A 25,397-nucleotide genomic window follows, 5' to 3' on the forward strand; every position below is an offset into this window, starting at 1 on the left:
TTGGGGAGAAAGTGATATGCTTTTATCGTATGGAGCAGTGGAAAGAACACATATGTAGGGGTTTGAACTGAGCAGGTTACTCCCTCTTTCTCATTGTCTCACTGTCATCTTGGGGTCGTGTGTCTACTTTATAAGACGGTTGCAAGGACTGAGTTAAGTAATACACACAGCACCCTTAAATGGCCCAAAATAGGTGCTCAAGAACAGTGGTCACATGATATATAGTCTTCCTATTGGTGAACCTTAATTCTTTTGGTATATTGGGTCTCTGTGGGGTGGTGGTTGTGTATACATGTGTTGACCTCTATGAGAGGGTCAGGGCATATGACAACTGCAAGTCTGTGAACATGCGTGTGTGAGAGAGGTAGAGATTGTATTCTTAATTGTCACTCTCACAGTTTGGAACAGAGGAGGCAAGTTGTGGATCGATTTATGCTGGCCTTGTGTGTTGCAGTTGTTGACCCTGATGTAGAGTATATAAATCAAATGCTCATACCTCCACAGTTAACCTGTATATATACTCTGAGGCTCTCTATGCTATCGTAATTGGGATTTGGGGTGAAGGGCTTGAGAATTGTAAGGAACGATTTTTTTGCTAACTTTCTATGCGAATGTCTTTATAGCTGGGGGAGGCTTACTTGCTTTATGCATTTACCTGCCAGAAGCATTAGAATGATTAGATTATATTTCCTTTTTCTTGTTAGGGAAAAATGGCAACCAGAAAAATACAAAAACTTGGAAAAAATGTCAGTATTAGAGAACGATTTCAACAGAAAGTCAAACTGACCTTAACACAGGTACTGAATGCTGTATAAATTGTTATATTTTGTTCACTTTACAACTGTCTATAAAAGCTAAAATAAAATTAAACAGGGAATTAGGAAAATGCCATCAGACATAAAGGAAGTAACAACTGGGAGGAATTCAGACTTGCCGCTAGGCTTATATCTAATGGACATAAAATTTAACTTGAAAATGCTCTGTTACACCTGAGGTACTTTTTGTTGGGTAATTGAAATGAATCTCAGACTGGGTTGTGAGACATTTAACAGCTGTTTCTGTTTATCTTTGAGTTTCTGAATGAGCTTAGAGTCATTTTAATATTTTCTTTGGAAGATCCATTCTGGGCATGTTGAATTAAAATGGTTATTTTTATGTCACCTAGGCTAAATATTGTAGGGAAAAAACCCCACAGGAACAACTTCAGATATTTTTTTGTGTATCTGAAGGTATAGTGTGCCATAAAAAGGCTTCTGTCACATTTTAGATACAAACTGCAACTATACTTCTAGGTACTTTGCAGGCTCGAAAGTAAGAAGAGATCTCTAATATACTGTCTCATAAAAGCAATGAGAAGGTATATAAAATATTTTAGAATCATCCTTGGCATAAAAAGGATTTCTAATGAGCACATTTTATAAGGCTGAATTTATTTCTAACAAAACCATTTGTACAAAGTATCGTCACGATAGTTTGTATAGAGATGGTTTAAGGGAAAAGGAGTATATTTCTAAAATGAGATTGAATTGTCCCTTCTAGGGAGGCAAATAAACTATTTTAGGAGTATAAATTAAACACCATTGGAGTTTTTTCGTATTTTCAGACAACTGTGGAGAAAGTAAGAAATGCTTATTAATTAAAAGTATAGATTCTTTGCTGGTGTACTAGATGTTAGTGCTGGGAACCAAAGTTATGGAGATTAGCAAGCATGGGGACTGGGGGACAGTGGCCTGGGTGTGTGGGGGGGAATCCTCTTTGGGATGCTGATGTGTTATTATTTTGTAATTTTCCCCATGAATCTGTCAGTCGTGTAATATGTGGAATATTTGCTGAAAGCAGTGGTGTGGTGGCAGCTGGATAAGAGATACTGTAGCCTGGAGGAGAGAAGGGAAGAGGGGAATGAGGCTCCCTGAGTCTGGATGCATGGAAGGGAGGCAACGCTGAGAACACCCTGAATGAATTGCAGATTCCCTTTGCTCAAGGATTTTCTAATGGACCCAAGTCTCTGCTTTAATTTAGAAATTTTGGACTGTCTGTATTTGAGATTTGTCTCTAGAGTTTCTATTTAAGCTATCCTGATGTCTACGTAAATGCATATTAACATATTAATGCAGATTTGGATATATTTTAAAGATTGTCCTGACCATCCAATCTATGCTCACCATGATGCCACCAAAGCTTTGATCACCTAATTTAAATGCTCTCCACTAAGAGGATAGCAAAGCCAGGGGCCTGTAAAAGTCCAAAGAGACCATCTATGGGTATCTAGTCAGATATCAGGTTTAATATGGTAGACACGGGGCACCTGTAAACAGTGCAGCCATCCCCCTACCGCCCCGCACCTCAGCATACAGATGTAAATATTTTTAGAACATTATGCCAGTCAAATACAACCATCTGTATTCTGGGACTGTAATATTGGTTGGCTTATTTCTTTTTAGCATGTCCAAATGTCAGAAATTATCTTGTTTATTTGTTCTCTTATTTATTTATAATCCATCTCTCCTCACACTACAACCCACGAGATAGAAAACTTGTTGTTCCTGTGGATTATTATATTCTCAAGGTCTGACATGTAGTAGACTTTCAATAAATATTTGCTGGATATATGAATATGTCTATGAATGTTGTCTGCATATGAAACTGCGTATTGTAATTTTATTTTTAAATTTTTATTTATTTATTTATTTTAAAGATTTTATTAATATTTTTGAGAAAGAGAGAGAGAGCAAGTGAGCACAAGTAGGGGGAGCAGTAAGCAGAGGGAGAGGGAGAAGCAGGCTTCTAACTGAGGAGGGGAACCTGATGCAGGGCTCCGTCTAAGGGCTCCGGGATCATGACCTGTGTAGAGGGCAGATGCTTAATGGAATGAGCCACCCAGGCACCCCTACATATTATAATTTTATAAGTACTTAAATATATACTATATTGCACATATAAAGTTATATATATTTGTATATTATAAATTATATATAAAGTATATTCATATATTATACAAATAATTATATATTTATTTATATAGATTATTGAATATAAATAACAAAACATCTTCCCTTATTTAATTTTTGTACATATTTTCATACCTTGCTTTTTTCACTTAGCAATAGGTTTGGATACTATTCTCTAATAGTAAAAATAAAACTACTGCATTCTTTTTAAAGGCAATATGATAATCCATGTTGTAACTAGGTTATAATTAATAATCAGTCTCTTATTGATACATATTCTAGTTTTCCATTTTTTTTATCAACAAAAACAAGATTGAGATAAATATCCTTGGGCATAAGTCATTTCTCACAGGTGGGAGTCTTGTTGTGGGTTATGTGACTAGAAATGAAATTGAGCCAACACAGATGCACAGTGAAAATTTCGTAGAATATTGTCTTACTGCTCCCCATAGAGGGCATATGATGTTTTGCTACTGTAATTGGCCATGTTTGAGAGTGTCTCTTTTCCTATACCACGTCATCATTTAGATTGTTGCCAATCTAATAGGTGTTATCAGAGTTTTAGATTGTTGCCAGTCTAATAGGTGAAAATGTATCATTATAGTTTTAATTTGTACTTTTCGTATTGTAATTGAAGATGAGTAACTTTTGATATTTAGGAGTCATTTATATGTCTTTTCTGTGAGCTGCCCCAATCTTTTTTCTATTTTGCTTTCCAAAACTATTTAATCTTACTGATTTGTAGTTGGTCTTTATGTATTAAAGCGTATTAGTTGCAAATAACTTTACTTCAGATTAGCATTTCCCTTTTGTGTGTTTCTTCCATAGAGAATTTTTATGTGGATGAGTTCATCTTTCCTTTCGTTGGTTCCAGTGGATTTTTAATTTATTTTTTTAAAGTTACACTTAGGAGGCTTCCCCCATTCTAGTTCTTACAGGATTTTTTTAGTTCTTATATATTTTCATTTTTGATGTTTAAAATGGTTTATCTTCTTGGGATCTCTTTTTTAATAAGAAGTGTGATTTATATTTATATATACATATATAATATATATATCCAACTTTATTTTTCTCCAAAGGAGTAGTTGTCCTATACTATTTACTAAGAAATCAACTATCTTCCTCTTGAAGTGTTAAGTCTATCTTATACTAAATTTCCATATTTATCTGGATTTATTTAAATTTTGTGCCAAAGATATCTCTGTCTATTCGTTCAAATTTTATTTTGTATTTTATTATCAGATATGATTAACTCTCCATCACTGTTTTCCCAGAACTTTTCTTTTTATTCTTTTTATCTTTTTTGCCTTATGAAGTAGAAGCATTGCGTCTAGCCACCCCTCCCCCCAATAAAATTCATGCTACCACTTTTACTAGCATGCTTGGGGAGGATTATCTTCTTTATGAATTTTCATGTATTCAAGTCTTATGTGTCCCTCAGCAGCATTATAATCTTCCTTCATGAGGTCTAGGACATTTCTTAAGCTTACTCCCAGCTGTTTTCCCCCCTACTATTGTAAATAATGTCTTCCTTTGGGGTTGCTCTTTCTATATGTAAATGATATTGTTTTCTCTATATTTACACACACACACACACACACACACACACACACACACCACATAAACATTTCACACAGGAAATTAATAAATTTCATTTTGTTTGCAGTAGTTTTCTAGTTATTTCCCTTGAGTTGTTCACCTTGAGGTGAAGGGTGATATTATCAGCAATTAATGAAAAATTTCACTCCTCCCTTCCAATTTTTATGTCTTATATCTTTTTTTGTCTAATGGAATTGCCTCCTATCTCCAGAATACTATTAAGTGACATTAAATAGTAATTTAATTCCTACAGGCTTCTCTTTAAGCTAGCTGATGGTTTTTGAGTTGAGATATAGCCATTATACAAATATGTATTTATATTTAATCTTGCCAAATATTAAGTATTTTGTTCAAAGGTGGATTGCAAAGTTTGTCAAATGCCTCTGTATTACCTATGGAGATGACTATAACCTTTACAATTTACTCTTCAGGTAAACTATGTTAGTACATGTCCCAATACTGAAACATATCCATTTGGTGTCTTAACCTTTGAAGAGTTATTTTATTGTGTGATCTTTTATTATTATTTTTTAATGTTAGAATTTACAAGTCAAATATGTGTATTTTTCTATCATTTTTTGCTATCTTGGTCAGAATTTACTATCAGTATTATGCATCAATATTATATATTAGTTTTATAGCCAATATTATATATTAGTTTTCTTCGTTAATAATAAAGAACAGGATTTGGGGTGCCTGGGTGGCTCAGTTGGTTAAGCGTCTGCTTTTAGCTCAGGTCATGATCCAGGGTCCTGGGATAGTGTCCTGTGTGGGGCTCCCTGCTCAGTGGGGAGTCTGCTTCTCCCTCTACCTCTCCCCCTTGCTCATGATCTCACTATCAAATAAATCAATCAATAAATCTTAAAAAAATAAAGAACAGTTTTTGGAAAACATTGTAGTACATGTTCTCTACAGACTTGTAAGAAACTGATAGCATTTAGTTCTTTGTTTTTTGGAGGGGATAGCACTTTGACAATTTTCTCTATTTCTTCTATGGTCATTGGACAGCACAATAGGCAAAATCTGAGATGCTCGCTGTCTCCCCCCAGAACCCACACCATGGTGTACGTGCCCTTGTATAATCTTCTCCCTTTGTGTGTGGGAGAAAGCATGGTGAATTTCACATTTGTAATTAGGTGACATTATGTGACAAAGGTGAAGGGATTTTGCAGATATGATTATTGTCCCAATGTAGTTGACCTTGAGTTAATCAAAGGGAGATTACCCTGGAGGTTCTAACCAAACACCTGAAACCTAAAAAGAACTGAGAGAAGGAATAGGAAGATTTTGAATATGAGAGAAATTCTACTGGTGGCCTTGAAGAAGTTAGCCACCATGTTGTGAGAGGGGCACAGAGGGAGCTGCATGGTATCCAAATGACAGCCAGCACAGTGGGGAGGTCAGTCCCACAACCACAAAGAAATCAATTCTGCCAACAATCTGAGGGAACCTGAACACAGGACTTTTCCTAGCTGAGCCTGTGAATAAGAATAGAGCTGGCTGAAGTTCTGGTGTCAGCCTCCTGAGATCCTTAGCAAGAGGTTCTGCTGAAAGATCCTGGACTTCCAACCCAGAGGCTGTGAGAAAATTTTGTGTTGTTTTAAGCTACTAAGCTTGTGGTAATTTGTCATATAACAAAAGAAAAGGAATATAGTCTGTTCAGATTTTTTTTTCTTTTTGGATGTCAGTTTTGTCATTTACATTTTATTGAAAATCATCAATTTTACCCATAATCTTAACCTTATCCGTCTAGAATTGAGCTGAATAGTCTCTTAGAATTATTTAAATTTTTTCTGAGTTCTTGCATTTTCCCATTATTGTTTCTTTGTGTCTTATTTTCTTTCTTTTCTAATGGCCAGTTTTTTAAAAAAAAGATGTCTAATTAATCTGTCTAAATCATTAATTTTTCTTATGTTTATTAATCTTTCAACTTTATTTCCTTAAGTTTATTTCATTTTTCATTTGCAAACTGGATTTGGATGATTAAATTTGTGTATTTTTATTCTTTCTTTTTATGTTGCTACAAGAACTTAAGAATCTAATTTTTCTCCTGATCACTGCTTTAGCTGTATCTCTTAGGTTTTTAATTACAGTATTCTAATTTGAACATTTTTCCTAAAAACTACTGCAGACAAAAATGAAGATGAGCTCCTTCACCTTCCATATATTTCTGTTCATTACTTTTTACCTTTATTGATTTTAATTCATTTTATTCCTTTTTTCTCAACTCTGTCCTCCATATCCATCTATGTTTTCAGCATATTCCCTTCCTTTGTGTTGGTTTCAGTATGACCTTCCTTTTGGTGATGGTTTTCTTTTTCTTTTTCATTTTATCCCGACTGCTGCTACTTTTTCTTTTTATCTCTTTCTCTTACCTTTTGATATTTTGCCTACTCTCACAAAGTTCAGCATTTAATATTGTTTTGCAAAATCAATGACATCCTTAACATTTTAAAAAATTTTATAACAGTGTATAGAACATTATTTTGATGATCTTTTTCATTTTTCCTGGTCCTTTTTTTTTTCTTATAATATTTGCATGTGCTCTTTTTTTTTTTTTAAAGGTTTTATTTATTTATTTGGCAGAGAGAGAGAGAAAGCACAAACAGGGGCAGCAGTAGGGAAGGGGGAGGAGAAATAGGCTTCCTGTTGAGAATGTGAGGATCGATCCCAGGACCCTGGGCTCATTACCTGAGCCAAAGCCAGCGGCTTAACTGACTGAGCCACCCAGGTACCCCTGTGACATTTCTTTAAAAATTATTGTTCATCTTTGACTAGGAAGAACTCTTATTTATTTATTTATTTTTACTATGTTGTATTAGTCACCATACAGTACATCATTAGTTTTTGGTGTAGGGCTCCATCATTCATTGTTTGCATATAACACCCAGTGCTCCATGCAGTACGTGCCTGTCTGCCTTAGTATTCAACACTGGGCTAACCCATCTCTCCATCTCCCTCCCTTCTAAAACTCTCAGTTTGGAAGAAGTCTTACCAATTAGAGCAGGTGTTCACTTCATGACACAAAATTTGTGTGTGAGTGAACTAGGTTAGCCTCTATTTGTCTATATCCAGCAGAACCTGACTGCTGCAAGGCTGTTCTTCCTATCTGGATCTTCCCTCCATTCTGCCTCAGTAACAGCCTGCTTCCTGCAAATAGGGCTTGCCTATCGAATACCTCTTTTAGAACTGTCCCCTGCCTCCCATTTGCAGCTTCTCTTCTAGGCCAGATTCCACCAAGGGAAGCCCTGGCCACCAGCAACCATACCTCTTGCCTTTGTTTCTATCATGTGTTGTAGGTTTCCCCTGTGAGGTTGTGCCAATTACTTTGGGAAATTGAGATCTGCTGCCTTCAAGTGAAATTTGTAGCTTTCAGTCATTCCATCTTCCCATTTTCTTGTTTTATCATCAGATAAAACACTTTGACTGCTTATGATAATCTTTTTCATACACTGTGGTGAGGGGTAAGATATCTGATAATTTGTCAAGGATAAAGTTAGTATTTTGTGGGGCGCCTGGGTGGCTCAGTGGGTTAAAGCCTCTGCCTTCGGCTCAGGTCATGATCTCAGGGTCCTGGGATCGAGCCCCACATCAGGCTCTCTGCTCCACGGGGAGCCTGCTTCCTCCTCTTTCTCTGCCTGCCTCTCTGCCTAGTTGTGATTTCTCTCTGTCAAATAAATAAAATATTAAAAAAAAAAGTTAGTATTTTGTTTTTGCTTCTTGTTCTCCTTTTTTGAGTGATCTTGAAAAGAAGATCTTTTTTTTTATCTTAAAGCTGTAAATCTTTTGTAATTGTAGAGCATTCAATTGTTGAAGTATACATTTACTTACACTTTTTTTTTTTTGATAGGTATATACCACGTAGGGAAACTTTAAAATTTAGCTAATTTTGTAGGGCTATTAATTTTGATTTTCTAAACACAAATAAATAAAATTCATGTTTATTTGAGAAGCTCTGTAATAAGGTTAAACTCTTGAATATATGGTTTCCTGAGCTGAAACAATTCTAAATTAGTAGTCGCTGTTATCTTGTTTGAGTAAAGAACTGAATGTTTTATACTCAATGATTAATCCCTATTGTGTATATTCAATTCTTAATGAATAACCATTGCATTTTGAGTATAATAAAAATTAAATTTTATATTAGATCATAATAAGAGTTGTCAGCCTTCATATTTAATCAAAATCCGATAGGAAGAAACTGCATTAACTTTTTCAAGTGGTTTCAGAGAGTGGCAGTAGCCACTTTTTTTTTTTTTTAAACCAGTGGCATACAATCTTTTATTTTTCTAACTAGGAGAAATTAGGCTAATGGTTTTGAGAGCAAACCTGAATTCTAATCCTTGCTTGATATTAACTAGACAATGGTCTATTTTTGCAATTATGAAATAAAACTTATATTTTTACTTTGCATTAGTGTTGAATACCATAAGAAATTAAATTCAATGACCTGTAAGTGTTAACTCATTACTTTTTCTTGTTAAGGGATGAAGTACTAGTTACAGTCACCACAGGAAGAATAGAATGCCCAGAATTTTGCAACACAGGTAGCGTCATGTAAAGATTGTACAGGTCACAAAGAGATTAAAACCACCCTTTCCAAACCCCCAGCATGCTGTCTTTTAAAATCTCAGACATATTGTATTTACTTTAAAATGTATGTATTTATTTGTGTGTGGCAGGATTATAACTTGAAGTACTCGTCTTGTTACGCTCAATGTGTTTTCCATTTTCTCTTTTTACTCCAGGAGCATTTTCTTCTCTAGCCACACCAAAGTAGAAACAAAGATTCAAAGAAACCCCAGAGGCTTATTTTAGGACTAATTTTTTTTGTGGGGGGGAATCACTTTACAGAGATTACACAAGACTAGGTCTGGGGGAGGGAAAGGAAATGACAAGAAAAAACAAGAGAGGGCACTGGTCTGTAAGAGCAGGGTGCAGAGGGCAAGAACTCATCACTGTAAGACACTGGTCATCTTTAGGTCAGGACACTGGGGCATCTGGTGGGGGTGAGCACTGGAAAGAAGAGCCTCAACTCAGACCTGAGCTGAATAAGTCAGCAAGTCTCCTCTGTGCACAGGTAGCAACAGCCAGCCTTTGCTGCATGAGCTTTTCTCTTATTAGATTGAAAGTTTTTGACAGCAAGGACTGAATCTCTGTTCAGTCGATTCTATGTATTAACCACCACTTTGTGCCTTCTGCAAGGGTATTGAATGGTGTTCATACTATGACAAACCTGCACTAAATATAGGTTACATTGAAGACACCTGGACTCTATTGCTCCCAGTAGTGAAGTTACAAGCTTACCTCAAAGGCGATGCCTTTGTTCCCAAATGTAATTATGCTAGCTCAAAAAAATTGTAATTATATAATTTAATTAAATACCACTTAAACTGACGAACTATGGCTATGCAAACAGAAAGAATTGTTGTTCATGCCAAAACGAATTTGAGGAGTTTGGGAGGATTGAGTCGTTATTTAAAAAAAAACTGTTGTCAAATTTGGTATGGACAGAGTAACAATAAAAGATTGAGCAAAATCATGAAAAAATTTAAAAGATTCTGTTGCCATATTAGGACAGTTTCCAACTGTCTTTATGTTCTCATTCCACTGAAAGGAAACCAAACTGGAACCACAGCAAATGCAGGATGGGCATGGTTCTTGCACCTCTGCTTTTACTCCAGTCTATGGACCCACATGCAGAAGGAAGAGCTTTGGCCTCTCATGCATTAGAAGGGTGGTGAATAAATGCACATTTATATGTTTTACTTTAGAGGGAACTTTTAATGCAGCTTTTTGTGCTTTCCTGCCTTAACTGATGTTTATTTATTTATTTTTTAAAAGATTTTATTTATTTATTTGACAGACAGAGATCACAAGTAGGCAGAGAGAGAGAGAGGCAGAGAGAGAGAAGGGAGGAAGCAGGCTCCCTGCTGAGCAGAGAGCCCGATGCGGGACTCGATCCCAGGATCCTGGGATCATGACCTGAGCTGAAGGCAGAGGCTTTAACCCACTGAGCCACCCAGGCGCCTCAACTGATGTTTATTTTTAATGTATGAAATACTCATCTCAGTTGTACTTGATCCAAGGACTTCTCCTGGGCTTCCTTTTGGCCTTATTTCTGCAGAGTCTAACTTGCATGGTACACAGACTCACGGTGAAGATTGTTGATTAATATTTGTAAAAATTTGTAAAAAAATTTTCTCAGGAACAAAGTCTGACTGATTAGTTAAAATGTCTGCAATAAATGGGAATAGAAATAGAAGTATGAGTTTCTATCTCTGGAAAGAACAGAAAAACACGAAGCTGGTTGCTGTGTAGATTCAGAGAGGTGAAGCAGATAATTGATGCAAAGTCTCATGGTTTCTGATTCAGTACCTTCATTTGATTTGTTGGTAATTAGGAGGAGCTGAATTTTTAGAGAGGAAAATAAAGCAACTCAGGGAATAAATGAATGTGGATATAGGTTGAAAGAGAAGAAAGAATTCAGCAAGGAAGGTTAGCGAACAGGTTATTGCATATGTCCTGAATTATTACTGTGATATGGAAATAAAATATATTCCAAACAATACTAACGATGAGTAATTGCAGTGAATTGACTCTCTTGGCTGCCACTGGAAGGTGAACTCCACCAAAGCGAGAATCTTCTCACATTTATCTTTGTATCTCAAGAGCTTAGCCCAGATTTGGCACGTTGTAATTAATAAATAAGTGTCCGTTGAGTAAATTAATGACTGGATAGAACTAAACGGTTGTGAGATGCAAAATATCCTCAAATGTCTGGATCTTAAACTCAACACATGGGAAGGATGACCGCACAGAACAAAGGTGATTGGGTCGTATGTTACCCCTTCAAGAGTGGTTTTGAAGTAGGCTCAGGGGCTCCCAGGTTTGTCAGATTCATTCTAGAACATAGGATAGCCTGATCATCTCACCCGGCACGTTTCTGCACAGCTGAAACTAGTGGTCAAGGGCACTTTCCTGACTACAGATGACCCAAGAAATGCTGAATCAATGAGGAACCATGTTGATAAGCTCCTAAGGGTAGAAAGGGCAGCACAGACCAAAGTTAATGCTCTTCCACCTGGGTCTAAGCTTTATATCTCGTGCCAGATAATGTGATGAGATGAGGTCCCTGGGCTTCCTCCTAAATTTCTTGTGGGTGCCTGATTAGTGTGTATTGCTCCTTTTTATTTTCCAGAAAGAGTCTTCTGCCATTAAAGGACAGATCTTTTGAAAATGCTAACAATTGGAATTTTATTTTTGGGGAATGGATGTAAAAAGGCACTCAGAAAAGTCAGAGACTCATAATGGTTTAATTATTTCAATACGTTAAATGGTAGACAACATTTAAGGGTGTGGGTTATCTCTTTTATGCCACACTGTGCAGTCTGTTTTGGTTTCCTCCTTGTTTCCAGGTGCCATTCCAAACTGAGTACCTGGAACAAGGCCTGGAATAAATTAGATGCTCAATAAAAGCTTGTTGAACGACTGACTGAATGCTGCTTTCTCCTCCCTAGCAGCTGGCTAAGCCAGAAGCATTTGAAATGTAGCTGGATAATTTTGGTCATGTAGGAGTTCAGATTCATCCTGAAAGAGACTGAAGATTGGGAACACAGATCATTTATCTAGAGAGCTCTTTCCCTCAACCGCCTCCTGAAAATTACACTTGCATTGGCTTTTATGTTATGGCACAAAAATCTACTCATCTAGTCAGATGTTAGAAAAAGGAAAGAGATTTACAGAGAAAAAAAATTGAGAAGCACTCTTAACCAAAAAATGTTTGACCAAAAACTAAGCCCTTAATGTAAAACAGAATTTTCTAGAAGTAGTTTATTTAGAGATGGAACCTTGTCGTAAACTGTGGTAAAATGATTCTATGATTAAAGAGTCAACAGCAAGGAACGAGGCCTGATATTAACCATAGAGAGAATTCTTTTGAACTGGAGATTTTAAGTTCAACACTTAAAACATTTTCTATATTATGGTGGAAATAGACTTGTAAACTCTTGGTTATCCATACATATTTCCTGAATCTCTCAAGCGCCAGCTAGTGTATATCGTACAGTGCTTTGCCCTGAAAATTAATCATAATTTATGGACTATATCCCAGAATTCAGATGTTTGAGTTTTCTTTTCTTTTTAATACCATTTCACAGAACGAGGTGTGTACAATTCTTCTGGTTCCTTTTACACGGAGAAAATTCTTCTTGCTTCAATGCAAATTCTACCAAAGCCTGTTTAAGTTTGTCCCTGTCATGTTACAAATACTAATAGGGAGGGACAGTAACCCTAAGGTCATCACGCAATAGCAAGAAGAATGAGGGGATATGTCTGAGATGGGACCCTGTAAGAAAGAGCTGTTGGCAAAGAATCTGTCATTCCACCCAAACAACCTGGGGCAATTTAGTCCTGAACTTCCAGCGCTGTTGCCATGGTTTCTAGACAAAGACGACAGGGCTGTATTCCAATTACATCCTTCAGGATGACAGGTAACTGAAAAATAGGAAATGGGATAATAAAATCTCAGGTCACCCAGAAGAGATGTGATAACTACAAGTGACACAGAAATGAGAGATGCACGTCTATGTTTGTTTAAGAAATGCTTTTGTGATTTAGAATGCAAATGTATATTGGGCAAGTCCTCCAGACTTTCCATAGCAATTTTATCCATCATCCAGCTCCTTACTCAAAGCCAGGTATCTCCCACTTAATAGAAATATTCTTAATAACATCTTAAACTTAAGGAATTTGGGTGCCTGGGTAGCTCAATTGGTTAAGCAACTGCCTTCAGCTCAGGTTATGATCTTGGAGTCCTGGGATCAAGTCCCACATTGGGGAGTCTGCTTCTCCCTCTGACCTTCTCCCCTCTCATGCTCTCTCTTACTTTCTCACTGTCAAATAATAAAATAAAAAGGAACCTGTGAATTAACAGTATTTAAGAGACAGAAATACTGAACAGCAAAAAGTAAAAAGTATTTCTTGAATTCTGAAGATATAGCAATGTCATTTTCCCCCTTAATGCTGGGGTCAAAGCTTATTCTCGGTTTTTCCCGTTTGAAGGCATTTATTGCAAACTTTACCCCTAGCTTTGAGCCATGTTTGATAATCAGTGTTATTTTGCCAGAGCTCTTTCTCTCTTCTGTTTTTTCTTATGTTATTGGCTGCAAGGAAGATCCTTGCCTTTTCAATGAGAGGAAATTTTATATAGAGATCAAAGTGTTCACAATGAACTCTAGAATGGTACTGGTAGTATTAGTTCTGTGTTCTCTGCAGTTAAGCAGAAATAGAGCATTTTTTTAATCCCCAAAGCAGCATTAAATAATTTACATAATCTTTAAAGTTTAAAACAATTTTTAATGTAGAGTCTTTAAAATGTTGAGTCTCAGTATATTCACTTATAAAATGGAATAATACCTATCTCTTAGAATCGTGTCTTTAAATGGAATTAGATAATCTGTATAAGGTCTTTAGCTCAGCATCTGGCACATACCAGTAAGTAAATGTAGTTTTGTCATTGTTACTACGATTAAACTATCTTCTATTGTATACATTGTGATAAATGTGAAACTATTACTAGCACAGAGAAACAAGCGAACAAAATTGGTAAATTTAAGGATTTAAAAACCACATATCCACAAAAAGTTTTTAAAGAAGTACTTTAGATGTGAGATTAGATGTGTTTGAACGATGGTGAAAAGAGCATGAATTTACTAAATGGTATTTCAAGGACTACTGCCTGCAGAGTGAGATGGAAACTTCTAGATGGCCTAAAGCCTGCAATCATGCCTCCTGAGTTTTTCCTTAAAGATATTTATTTTTGACACTGTGAGGACAACATAACATTTTTGTCAACATATTGAATATAACTGTTACAGTTTTATGAAGATCAGCTTTATCATTTTCTTTCTACGCATAAATTCGAAGAGTTTAGTTGGATCCTTAAGTTTGTTACTATATTAAGGTTACATTTTTTTTTTCCTCAGCAAGAATTGTTTTGATTTTATAATGGAAGTAATTAGGAAAAAATGATTTATTTAGGAAGAGATTTCTTATGATAAATCTTATGACATCAATCCATCTTCTATATAAATAATGACAATGATAAAGAAAAAGAGAGAATGAATTTCTTTTCCTTCAGAGACTGCATTTTCAAAAAAAAAACCATCTTGGAGGTTTGGAGTAAAACCATTCACACAGTTTATTTTGCTTTGCTTGTCTGGTCTTCACATGTTGGTGAATTCCTTTCATTCATAAACCCTGAAATTTGAATTCTATCCTATGTATGTACATATATGTAATAAAGTGTATAATTTTGCTGAGTATTTATGATCAAAGCAAGTAGAGACCTGGGCAACTTCAGGTGAAAAGAGGTAAAAAATTCACATATTATGGAATTATATGAAAAATAGCCTTAATTTTTTATTCATATTTTGTTACTCTTCTGTTATTAAAATTTTGGAATAACTGGTTAAGATCAAAATATGAACCATTATTTCGAAAATAAATACAAAGGGTGAAAACTCCAGTAACCCAATTTCTTTTGTCTTCATTCTTTTCTCTAAATGTTCTAAGTGCTGTGGAAGGAGTGTTTTGTCTGTGGAACAACAGCTTTGTGGGCACACCAAGTTTTCTGCCTGCAAATGGGATTTTGAGTTATTTCTTTAATGCATTTCTTTATGGCATGGCTACACCTCACTGGAACATCAGAAGCAAGCAGCTTCTCTGATCCAAAATCTTACCTGGAAAGGTGACATATCTATTTTTGTTGTCATCTTACAACATAGGTCACGACACAGCACGATGACAACTCTACGGGAATCATCAAAATTATGTAGACATTGTGTGGAGAGGGTCTCGGTAACTTACCTTAAAAGAGATTTCATATTGTTCTCCTCCCCAGATTTCTAAACCTGGATCATAGCCACCCAACTCCCAAAACCATTTTCGATCCACGGCGAAGAGACCTCCGGCCATAACAGGAGACCTGTGAAATGGACAAAATCGTCTTTAGAGGACTATGGACATTTGCTTGGAAAAAAATAAAAGTAAAAGCAAACCTCAAGATATGTTTCAGTGGTCAACACTATGACGTTTTTCAGCACTGGTTTTCTGTAGGTGGGTATAGGGTTCTGATTGGGTCTCTTGCTGCCCTTGGAATCCTCATGAACTTTTAACTTCACATTTCAGTTTCTAATGCAATTCATGCCCAGTAGAGTCACGCTCGCTGCATGTATTTGTCATTAGAGAGAAATACTTGACTGCTAGTGACTGATCTATGGAGACGTCACTCAATTTTATGACTTCTCCTTAAGTGAAAGGAATCTTGTACTATCAGACAGAATTAAAGCATAGAAAACACTCTTACAGGCAGTATCTTTGATTTCATCTCTCAGTATGGATTCACCAAGAACTTCCCACACACAGGTCATGTCCATTTTACAGACCATGAGATGGTCAGTAGAAAAAAATAACCAACCAAAATTGGTTATTTAGATTACAATGCCGAAGGTGGAATTTAAGCTAGGCCTTTTCTCTGTAATTATATTATCCTCTTTAGGCTTTCTCTGCCTTTCTAAGAAATATTCCATTTGGTCAAATAATAGATTTCAAGTATTCCATTCCTGTTAGGACACACTGTATTTCCATTGCTGCATAATGAGATAATTTATAATCACTGGACCCTGTCCTAAAATTTTTGTAGTTTAAAGGTACCTCTAGGTTTTTTGAGCACTCAAAATGTGCTGGGCTCTTGGCTAAAAGTTTTACTCAGTTCTTTTGAATCATCCTCACTACAACCCTGGGAATATCATTCCTATGTACTGTTTGAAGAAACAGGCAGAGGGAGTTAACGACCAGTGGACTGGAGCTAGCGATGGTCCTGGGGCTGGACCAGATCCTCTGATTTCTAAGCCTTTGAGCTCTTTACCGCGACATGTTTCTGTTTCAGTGTTTGGGGGTTAAGGAGAGACAAATACTTAAAGGCAGATATAAAACAATTACAGAATGCGTTTATGCAGACAAAGAAATGTATAAAAACACACATTTCCAACATAGTTTTTATGATCGTTTTGAAAAACTTTTGAAGTAAAGGATATTTATAAATAAAAATACAAGGCATTAAGTGTTAAATACACACATTTTCAAATATCTATAAACATATTAGACATGCCAATCTACAGATCAACTAAAGACTTGCTCTGGGTAATGTTTTATGAGGCACTTGAACAGCATAAGCCTGGATTTCTTTGTGTGTTATATATTTCAAATACTTTGTATATTAAAATGGTACTTGGTCTAATTACTTCCATTTAAGAGTACTTTTTAATGCATAGACTCTGTGTAGATGGAAAGATTGCAAGGCAGGAAAGGGGATTATTATACCACCTGTGAAAGTGAGTAGGATTAAAAAAATAACCTGAAGTGTCTCATGTTATTTTTTTTATTTTGTTTGAAATAAAAATCCTAGAATCAAATGTAACCGACTTTATCCCCCTCTCCAGCAGCCCAGTCTTTTTCCATTTTCCACACACTGAATTTCAGAGCAGAATTACAACCGTAGCTGGAACAAATTAGGACTGTAACATGGATTCGGTGCTGTTCCCCCATGAACACACTACCATAGTGTAACCTCTGTTTCCTTAGAGTTTGGGCAATAAGGGATCAGAACTTCTTGATTCTGTTCAAACTGAGCCGCAAATGGAAAGACCGTAAGTCATACAAGTGCAATCTCATTTGGTCATAGAAAATCTGAGATTAAAATGCATTAAAATTTATGCTGTGCCAAATAAATCTCAAAACTAGAATTATCATAGATCTCAAATTATAGATAATAGCAAGAGAAAGACTTAAATTGATTTTTTTGTTTGCATATATGTATTGTATGTAATTTGTTGGAAATACAGTATCGTGTTTTCTTAATGAGTTTAAGAAAAAAACTGTGTAGTGTTCTAGGTTAGTTTTAGATATAATAAAATGAATTCAAATAGATCTTTTTATCTTCATTGATGTTTTTTCCAAGCTCCAAATAAATTAATGTTTCCTATCTTGATTAATGTGAGTGACTGGTAAGGAACCAACTTTTCATTTATATATGTATTTCCTCATATTTGTCCATTAATCTTTTAAACAGCTTAATTGAGGTACAGTTGACATACAATGGATTGCATATATTTTAAGTATACAATTTGATGAATCTTGACTTATATAGGTATACTGCTGTGCGGGTATCACCATAATCAAGACTAGGAACATATTTGCCATCCCCCCAAGTTTTCTTGTAATCTCTCTCTTCTGACCTCATTCCCTTTGTCTAGGTTACTAATCTGCTGTTACTGTATATTAGCTTGAGTTTCCAGAATTCTATATAAACATAATATGATTTGTTTTCTTTTTCCAGGTCTGGCTTCTTTTATTCGGTATAATTATTTTTAGCTTCATCTATGTTTTGCATTTACTAATAGTTCATCCTTTTTTATTGCCGAGTAGTATTCCATTTGAATGACAATATCACAGTTTGATTATCCGCTCACATATTGGTGGACATTTGGATTGTGTCCAGTTTTGAGCTGTTATAAACAAAGCTGCTGTGAATTTTGTTTCCTAGTCTTTGTGTGGACATGTGCTTTCACTTCTCTCTTGAGGAAATGCCTAGGAATGGAAAGACTAGATCATATGATGGGTATATGCTTAATTTTCAAAGAAATGGTCGAACTCTTTTTCAAAGTGGTTGTGCCATTTTTTATTCCCAATAGTAGTGTTTGAGTTCCAGCTGCTACACGTTCTCATCAATATTTGATATGGGCAGTCTTTTGAAGTTTAGTCATTATGATAGGGATATAATGGTATCTCAGAGTGGTTTTATTTTGTGGTTCCATGACGATTAATGATGCTGTGCATATTTCTGTAACTTCTCTCATTTTCCTTGTCAGTCTGGCTAGAGGTTTACCGATTTTATTGATCTGGTTAAAGAACTAGCTTTTGGTTTCATTGATTTTTCTCTGTTCTTTTCACTTATAGTTCATTGATTTCTCTTTAGTTTTTATTGTTTTAATCTTCTACTAACTTTGTGTTTAATTAGCTCTTCTTTTTCTCATTACTTAAGGTAGAAGCCAAGATCAATGATTTAAGAGTTTTTTCTAATATAGGTATTTAGTACTATAAATCTTTCCTAAGCAGAATCCCACAAAAAATGATATGCAGTGTTCTCATTTTCATTATGTTCAAAATACTTCCTAACTTCTCTTTTGTTTTCTTTCTTTGATCCATTAGGTATTTAGACATGTGCAATTTAGTTTCCAAATATTTAGGGATTTTTTATTTATTTTCATTTTTATTTTTTTTTAAGTTTTTTTTTTTTTAAAGATTTTATTTATTTATTTGACAGAGAGAGAAAGCACAAAGAAGGGGAGTAGCAGAGGGAGAGGAAGAAGCTGGTTCTCTGCTGAGAGGGGAGCCAGATGCAGGACTCAATCCCAGGATCCTGGGATTATGTCCTGAGTCAAGGGAGATGTTTAACCTACTGAACCACACAGGTGCCCCTATTTAGGAATTTTTTTTTTTTTGAGATTTTTTTTGGTTACTGATTCTAATTTAATTTCACTGTGCTCAGAAAATATACTCCCTATGACTTGAATCCTTTAAAATTTATTATGACTTTTTAATGGCTCAGAATATGGCCTATCTTGGTAAATGTTCCGTCTATGCTTGACAAAAATGTGTATTCTGTTCCTTTTAAGTGGAGTGGTCTATAAATATTTATTAGATAAATTTGGTTGATAGTACTTTTCAAGTCCTCTATATTTTTATTAATGTTCAGTTTCCTTGTTCTATTAATTAGAGAGAGGGATATTGTAATGTAGGACTATAATTCTGAATTTGTTTATTTCTCTGTGCTATTCTATGAGTTTTTGCTTCATGCATTTTGTAGCTCTGCTAATAAGTACATATATGTCTAGTATGTTTATGTGCTCTTGATGAATTAGCCTTATTCTTGTTATGAAGTGACTTTTGTCATCTCTGGTAATATTCTTTGGTTTATCACCTCAGCTTTCTTTGGATTTGTACTATTTAAACACTAACATTTATGACTTTTTAAATTTTTTTACTTTATTTTAAAAACTATTTTTGTCTTTAAAGTGGTTTTCTTGTTGGCAGCATATACTTGCACATTGCTAATTTATAATCTCTGCCTTTTAATTGGGTTATTTAGATCACTTACTTTTAATATGATTATTCATGTGGTTAAACTTTAATCTATCTTGTTTGTTTTTTATTTGTCCCTTTTTTTATTTTTTAAAAAAGATTTTATTTATTTATTTGAGAGAGAGAGAGAGAGTGGGCATGAGGTCGGGGAGAGGAGAAGCAGACTTCCCACTGAGCAGGGAGCCGGATGTGGGGTTTAGTCCCAGGACCCTGGGATCATGATATGAGCCAAAGGGAGATGCTTAACTGACTAACCCACCCAGGTGCCCCCTATTTGTCCCATTTATTTTTCTTTTTCCATCTTTTGATTCATTGACTATTGTTCGTGATTCCATTTAATGTCCTTTTTGACTTAACAAAGACTCCTTGTTTTTTTATTTAAGTGGTTGCTTTAGGGTTTATATCATATGTGTGCTTTTTTTTTTTAAGATTTCATTTTATTTATTTGACAGACAGAGATCACAAGTAGGCAGAGAGACAGGGAGAGAGAGAGAAAGGGAAGCAGGCTCCCCGCTGAGCAGAGAGCCCTATGTGGGGCTTGATACCAGGACCCTGGGATCATGACCTGAGCCAAAGGCAGGGGCTTTAACCCACTGAGCCACCCAGGCTCATACATGTTTATTTTTGATCACGGTTTATCTTCCAGTATATTGTATCACTGCACATATATTATAAAACCTTTTGATAGAATGCTTTCATTTTTCTTCCCCCAACCTTTGTACTTTGTTGTCTTATGGTTCCATGTGTTATAAATCCCAGATTATATTATTATTATTTTTGTTTAAGCAGTCAATTATCCTTTAAAAAGATTTAAAAATAAAATTTCATATATATGAAATTATATTATGAACATTGCTTTTGTTTCCTTAATTCTTTTGTGTAGACCTAGATTTCCATCCTTCCATCTTTCTGACTAGAGGACTTCCTTTACCATTTCTGGTAGTGGGAATTTGATCTTTTGCATTTATCTACATTTTTAAAGATGTAGTCATCTTGTCATCTACATTTTTAAGTACATTTTTGTTGACTATAGAATACTAGGTTAACAGCTTTTTTTTTCAATCCTCTAAAGATTTTGCTTACTCTTTTTCTCATTTGCATTGTTTTCCATAGAAAATGTGTTATTTTTATCTTTGCTTTTCTGTCCATACTGAGTTTTCTCCCCCACTCCGGTTTCTTAAGATCTTTTCTATGTCCTGGATTTGAAATATTATTTAGGACATGACACATGCTATATAGTTTTCTTGGTATACTTATGCTTGGGATTACTTGAGTTTCTTGGATCTGTATATATAGTTTTCATGAAATCTGGACAATTCTTGGGCATTATTTCTTTCAGTACTTTTTTAAGTAAAGGATTTTATTTATTTACTTGACAGAGAGAGAGAAAGAGTACAAGCAGTGGGGAGCGTGGCAGAGGAAGACAGAGAAACAGGCTCCCCACTAAGCAGGGAACCTGATGTAGGGCTCAATCCCAGGACCCTCAGACCATGATCTGAGCTGAAGGCAGATGCCTAAACCACTGAGCCACCTAGGTTCCCCTCTTCCAGTATTCTTTTTGTTCCTACCTTTTGTTCATAACTTCTAGAAACTCCAATTATATACTTTGTTTCCATAACTTCTCTTTTTGTGTTTCATTTTGGATGTTTTATCTTCTAGTTAACTTTTTTTTTTTTTTTGGTAACATCTAATCTGCTGATATCTCCATCTAAAGCATTTTTTTTTTAAAGATTTATTTATTTGACAGATAGAGAGTACAAGTAGGCAGAGAGGCAGGCAGAGAGAGAGGAGGAAGCAGGCTCCCAGCCAAGCAGAGAGCCCGATGCGGGGCTCGATCCCAGGACCCTGGGATCATGACCTGAGCTGAAGGCAGAGGCTTTAACCCGCTGAGCCACCCAGGCGCCCCCATCTAAAGCATTTTTAATCTGACACTTATTTTGTTCACCTTTACGATTTTATTTTGCTCTTTTTATAGTTTTTATGTCTCTGCTTAACTTTCATCCTTTTTAAAAGAGATTTTACTTATTTACTTGACAGAGAGAGAGAGAGTGCAAGGGAGAACACAAGCAGGGGAAGCAGCAGAGGGAGAGAGAGAAGCAGGCTCTCTGCTGAGCAGGGAGCCTGATGTGGGGTTTGATCCCAGGACCCTGGATCATGACCTGACCTGAAGGCAGATGCTTAACTGACTGAGGCACTGTAATGTCCCTCTGCTTAACTTTCTGAACATGTAGAACAGTTACGATGTTTTAAAGTCTTATCTGTTTACTCTTAGGTCTTAGTTTTCATTAACTGAATTATCTACCCATTATGGGTCATATACAGGTAATTCTTTGCATATCTGGTCATTTTTTCATCAGGTTCTAGAAGTTTTACATTTTGAGGTTCTGGATATTTTGGTATTCTTTTGAACATTTTGTTCTGGAATGCAGTTACATTACTTGAAAATAGTTTGACTCTTTTGGGATTTGGTCTTATAATTTATTAGGCAGGACTGTAGTAATGCTTAGTCTAGGGCAAATTATTCACTACTCTTAATCTAGGCCTTCTGTGTACTCTACTAAATGTGATACAAATCACCAAGTTTGTCAGTCTGGCTGGTGGGAACAGACACTATTCCAAGATTTGTTTGTTCTGGGTGCTATTCTTTCTAATTCCTTTGAATGATTTTTACTTTTTTGCTTTCCCCCGTCTTGGGTTGTTCCTTCACACACATGTTCCTACCATTACTCTGCTGAATACTCAAGGGGTACATATCTGTAGCTCTCTTCTCATGGTGTTCTGCCCTTGTTATTGTAGCTGCCCCATTATCCCCAAATTCTCAGCTGCATATCAACTCATTCTGAGCCCCACCTGGCCCACCTGGGTCCCCCTTCCTCATACCACAACCTAGAAACTCTCAAGTCAAGAAGCAGGGGTGATTGCAGGCTTCACTTTATTGTTTCCCATCTCTCAGAGATCATTGTCCTTCACTGCTGGACTTTGACTGTCTTGAAAATTACTGTTTCACATATTTTATGTCTTCAGGTGGGTGGGTAAATCTAACTCAAATTATTTCATCTTGTCCAGCTGTGTAAGGCTGAAGATTTATCCATTAATTTTTATTTAAAAAAATTTAAAAATATTCATTTAACTATTTAAATAGATAATATATTCACATGTTTATAAATATTCATGCTCCTACATCTATCCATTGCCACTCTATTTTCCTCAACATAAACAACCATATTATTTCTTGGATGCCCTTTTAGAGGTGTTTTATGCTTATCAAAGGAGATACAGCTACTACTTGTTTTTTTCTTCATTTTCTATACAAATGGCTATATGTTACATGCATTGTTATTCATTAAAAAATTTACTTAATTATTAAAAACTACCTTATACATTTTAGTGATCATGTCACCCTTGTTCTATTTATTTTTTAACATCTGGCCATAATTATGTTGTGCCTATATATGTGTGTATATATATATATATATATATATATATATATATATGTATATATATATATATACTTGGTGAATATTAAGGTTATTTTCAAAATTTTGCTCTTTTGAAATGTCTACAATGAATAACTTTGTGCATACATCATTGTTACATGTGTATGAATGTATCTGACCATAAATTTCTGGACTTATATATCCTGGTTTGGTATAGAGAGTAAAAGTATGCAAATTTATTTACTTTTTCATTACTGGAAGTTAAAAGTTCACATTAAGTTGTGTCCTAACCTGAAGCTTTAGCTCATGTTCCATACCAGTCCAAGACCAATGACTTTGAACCTGATAAAATAAAAGTTAGAGAAAAATAGCAATCCTACTGAGAAATTACAGCTTTATCATAAATTACTAGTATATGCCAGTCTACAGATGAAGCTTATTAGAGACATGTCATAATTATAATAATATTTGGAGAGGAATTGTTGAAAAGCTTCACAGGGTAAATGATTAAAAAAAAAAAAAGAAATGGAAAGAAAGGGGGGTAGTAAAGGATGGATTTGACACTAAGGGAGATGGTGTACAAAGGCCCTGTGGTAGGAGGGAGCATAATAATAAGAAATGGAGGAAGGCTGGTCCTGGTGAAGAGTGTGAGGGGAGGATGCATGCAGAGTACCTAGTACAGTGCTCAGACAGAGTGGGTGCTAAAAATTCCTACTGGCGACATATATAGGCAATACTGGGGTAACACAAGAAATTGTTGATAAATAAATAAGTATTTGTTCTTCTCCTTTAATCACCACAACTCTTCTCATTTCAGGCATAGAGCAAGCCAGGACAGCAGGCTTGATGATTTTTGTGGCTTAGAAAGAAGAAGCTGTTAAAGATAAGAGCTTCTATTTTTAAGGGAGTCAAAGAAGCCCGAGAAGATCATGCAAGATGTCCCAGAGAGGAAAGAAAGAGCTAGAAGCCACTGAGTCTGGGGGAGACAGAGACAGCAAGGCCTCCTGTATGAGCCACATAGGGAAGTTATATCCCCTGAGCTGGGACTCAGCCTTGACAAACTTTATTTTGCATGAAATGAACAGAGCTGTTGATTTGAAGGAACCAAGTGGCTTGGACAGTAGAGGTCTTGGGGGCAACCCTGTGAACTGACAATTATGATCAGAAGGACTACTCTGGTAATTTGGCTTGAATAAGATTCTAGAACCATTGCCCTCCCTGAAAATGGGAGCTTTTATGAGAAGAGAATGAATCTCTTACTAGGTTTGTGAAGGAGACTCAGAATGGGAGTTACATGGTTCTGCAGAAAATATAATATTGTTTCTGTTGTTGTTCTTTTTTTTTTTTAAGATTTTATTTATTCATTTGACACAGAGAGAGAGATCACAAGTAGGCAGAGAGGCAGGCAGAGAGAGAAAGGGAGGGAAGAAGGCTCCCCGCTGAGCAGAGAGCCCAATGTAGGGCTCGATTCCAGGACCCTGAGATCATGAACTGAGCCGAAGGTAGAGGCTTAACTCACTGAGCCACCCAGGTGCCCCTCTTATTGTTTTTTTTTTTTTCTTTTTTTTTTAAACATACTTCCTGTTTATTCTTTTTTTTTTAAGACCCTTTTTTAAAAATTGACATATAATGTGTTATTTGTTTCAGGGATACAGGTCTGTGAATCATTAGTCTTACACAATTCACAGCACTCACTATAGCACATATACCCTCCCCAATGTCCATCATCCAGCCACCCCATCCCTCCCTCCACTCTCCCCTCCAACAACCCTTTGTTTGTTTCCTGAGATTGAGAAGTCTCTTATGGTTTGTCTTCCTCCCCAGTCTCATCTTGTTTGAAAATGTAATATTGTGATCTATCATGCTCAACTGAGTTTGTGGATGGAAATTCATACTCACCACACAAATACAAATTAACTTTGTGCCATGTTGCACTGAGGTCAAGAGAAGAAAGTTGACTGTGTTCCTCACATTTCAAAGTTAAAAGATTTTTTTTTTTTTTTTTTTTTTTTCAGATACAACGAAATGTCTAATCATCAGATGAACAGATGAACAAATCGTGGTATATGCACACTACATACAAAGGAGAAAACTAATTTACACAGACAAAGACTCTTTCCTTGACCAAACCCTAGCCAGACTGCTCTGGGCCCTCTTCTCCATTTTATTTATTTTTTCAGCGTAACAGTATTCATTCTTTTTGCACAAC

General features: G+C 35.8%; 1 protein-coding gene across 3 annotated transcripts in view; it reads right to left on the reverse strand.

Moving 5' to 3' along the window:
• Window positions 1-25,397, reverse strand: part of GALNTL6 (polypeptide N-acetylgalactosaminyltransferase like 6) — a 1,245,596-nt gene that overhangs the window by 100,690 nt on the left and 1,119,509 nt on the right. For all 3 annotated transcript variants that reach the window (XM_045998477.1, XM_045998475.1, XM_045998474.1), the window contains one exon: window positions 15,417-15,534. In XM_045998477.1, coding sequence (XP_045854433.1) covers window positions 15,417-15,534 — 118 coding nt within the window. The remainder of the gene's footprint in view (window positions 1-15,416; window positions 15,535-25,397) is intronic.

Source organism: Meles meles, chromosome 2, assembly GCF_922984935.1.
Source record: "Meles meles chromosome 2, mMelMel3.1 paternal haplotype, whole genome shotgun sequence".
NCBI lineage: Eukaryota > Metazoa > Chordata > Mammalia > Carnivora > Mustelidae > Meles > Meles meles.